This window comes from Lucilia sericata, unplaced genomic scaffold (genome assembly GCF_015586225.1).
Source record: "Lucilia sericata isolate MDLA Ls3-8-SP2 unplaced genomic scaffold, ASM1558622v1 Contig000055F_arrow, whole genome shotgun sequence".
Taxonomy (NCBI): domain Eukaryota; kingdom Metazoa; phylum Arthropoda; class Insecta; order Diptera; family Calliphoridae; genus Lucilia; species Lucilia sericata.
This window is the reverse complement of record NW_023994091.1, coordinates 650468-652791: the sequence shown is the minus strand read 5'-3', so window position 1 is coordinate 652791 and position 2324 is coordinate 650468. Positions and strand designations below refer to the sequence as shown.

General features: G+C 29.5%; 2 protein-coding genes across 2 annotated transcripts; one reads left to right on the top strand and one right to left on the bottom strand.

Annotated features, from left to right (window-relative positions):
* LOC119616060 (male accessory gland serine protease inhibitor-like) lies at positions 1 to 449 on the bottom strand. The gene is made up of 2 exons (XM_037972207.1): positions 316 to 449; positions 1 to 250 (listed from the first exon to the last, which is right to left on the bottom strand). The coding sequence occupies exons 1-2, from the start codon at positions 395 to 397 to the stop codon at positions 69 to 71; spliced, it is 264 nt and encodes an 87-aa protein (XP_037828135.1). The 5' UTR covers positions 398 to 449; the 3' UTR covers positions 1 to 68.
* A 502-nt stretch (positions 450 to 951) lies between these two features.
* Positions 952 to 1465, top strand: LOC119616063 (proteinase inhibitor-like). The gene is made up of 2 exons (XM_037972210.1): positions 952 to 1068; positions 1131 to 1465. The coding sequence occupies exons 1-2, from the start codon at positions 987 to 989 to the stop codon at positions 1310 to 1312; spliced, it is 264 nt and encodes an 87-aa protein (XP_037828138.1). The 5' UTR covers positions 952 to 986; the 3' UTR covers positions 1313 to 1465.
* Positions 1466 to 2324: the final 859 nt, after the last annotated feature.

Below are 2324 nucleotides of genomic sequence, written 5' to 3'. Positions count from 1 at the left end.
TGTATTTGCAAATTTAATTTTATTTCATTAAAATCTAAAAAGTTAAAACATTCAAATGAGACTACAGCTTAACGACGACATCTCTGTTCACAGGCAGCGCGAGTGCACCAACGATTGTTGTTGCCACCACAACCCAAGTAACGCATTTCACGACATTGACGAGAACGAGCATCCCAATGCCACATAGTGCGAGGAGTGCAGCCGCGTCCACGGCGACCCAAATTGCGAGCGCCAGTACAAGAAGGATTACCTGTAAAGATTGATTCGAAATTAATAAATAATATTTATTAATAGTTTAATATAAAGTCAACTTACGTGGTCTACCCACACATCTTTGGGCCGAGGTATAAGCCACTAAAGCCACCAACAATAAAGTTAAAATATGCAAGAATTTCATTTCGTTTTTTTTCAGTGAACAATTAATTAATATTTAATAAATTGATAATGATATAATTTAGCTGATGTTATCAGTATTTATATGAAATTGAGTGGCATTTAAATATAACGGTCTTCTGTTTAAATTTATTGTTTAAAAGTTTTGAAAGCAAATTTCGATACACCGAATATTAGTTGATATTCTTTACAAACAGACATCTGGTTAAAATATAAAAAAAGTTAATAATTTATTTAAAATAAATCATTAACAATTAACTAATTAAACAATATATATAAACAAGTGTTTTATTGATGATATTTGAACAAAGATTCCTACTTTTACTTCATAACATCTGTTTTAAAATTTGGAAGTTAAAATTTCATATTTTCATGATTATGTTTGAATGTAATTAAAATAAAAACCTACTTTAAACAAATACAATTAAATAATTTAAAGAAAAGAACACTTGTTCAAACTCCGTTCTTTTCGTCTCATAAAACAAACTTTCTTTTAAAACAATAAGCGATTTATTCTTAATATAAATACATACTCCAACAATCTTTAGTATTAAATCATTAATATTCCAATAATTCACAATTTGTTAAATAATATGAAAATTTATAAAATCTTAGCTTTATTATTGGCATTTCTAGTGACGTATAGCTCTGCTCAGGGATGTCGTGGAAGTCCACGTAAGTTTATAAATAAATTTAATAGCGTTTTTGGCCATTTTTAAATTAAATCTATATTTTAGGTAGTCCTGCTTGTACCGGTTCCCGAAGTGGCGGTTGGCCTGGTCGACGTTGTTTTGCCCGTATTATGTGGAATTACGATACACGTACTAGACAGTGTCAACCATTTCATTACTGGGGTTGTGGTGGCAGCAATAATCGTTGGTGTACACGTGAAATTTGCGAACAGAGGTGTCGTCGCTAAGTAGATAATAAAGAGTTTTTGTGCAAAATTTAATTAACACATTTTTCTTTAAGTTTGTCATTCAGTTTACAACAACTTTTAAATATTGTTAGAAAAAAATAAAAACATGTTATAGTGTTATATTCGGCTATGCCGAATATTAAATACCCTTCACCAGCAAGCTACTTTTTATTAAAACCCATTCTAGTGACGGTATGTACTAACATTTATAAATATATCGTACTAACTTTGATTAGGTCCAGAAAATATAGGCCATTTCGAAAACATTTTAATATGATTTATCTATACACAGAATATACTCATATCGAATTTTGTCCGAATATAAACATTTAATTAATAACGAATTAAGTGGTATTAAGTAATTTTCAGAAATAAACCTTATTTGGGAGCTAAGACAACTTATGGACCGATCCGGAAAAATTCCGTATAATAATTTATATATACCAAATACACATTTATTTCGAATTTTATTCCAATAACTTTGATTATCAATGTGCATATAAGTAATTTTCGTAAATGGTCCTTATATGGAAGTTGGGACCAATTATAGATCGAAAAAAATTTTATATACATATGATTTAAATGTCAAAAAAAATTAAGTCGAATTTTACTTCAAAAGATTTATTAATTAATGAAATATATGCGTTTAAGTGATTTTCGGAAGTGGACATTATATATGACCAATTACGAGCCTATCCGGAAAAAATTCTTAGAGAATTCACATGTACACAAAATATATTTGTGTCGAATTTTATCAAGATAGCTTTATTGGATAATAGAATATGTGCGTTTAAGTGATTTTTTGAAGTGGACCTTAAATGGGAGCTATTACCAATTATGGACCGATTCGGAAAGAATTTGGTAGAATGATTTATATGCACAATAAACATACTCAAGTCGTACTTTATCCCGATAGCTTTATTATTTGATGAAATATATGCGTTTTGGTGATTTTCGGAAGAGGACCTTATATGGGAGATATGACCAATTATGGCCCTATCCGAAAAAAAAC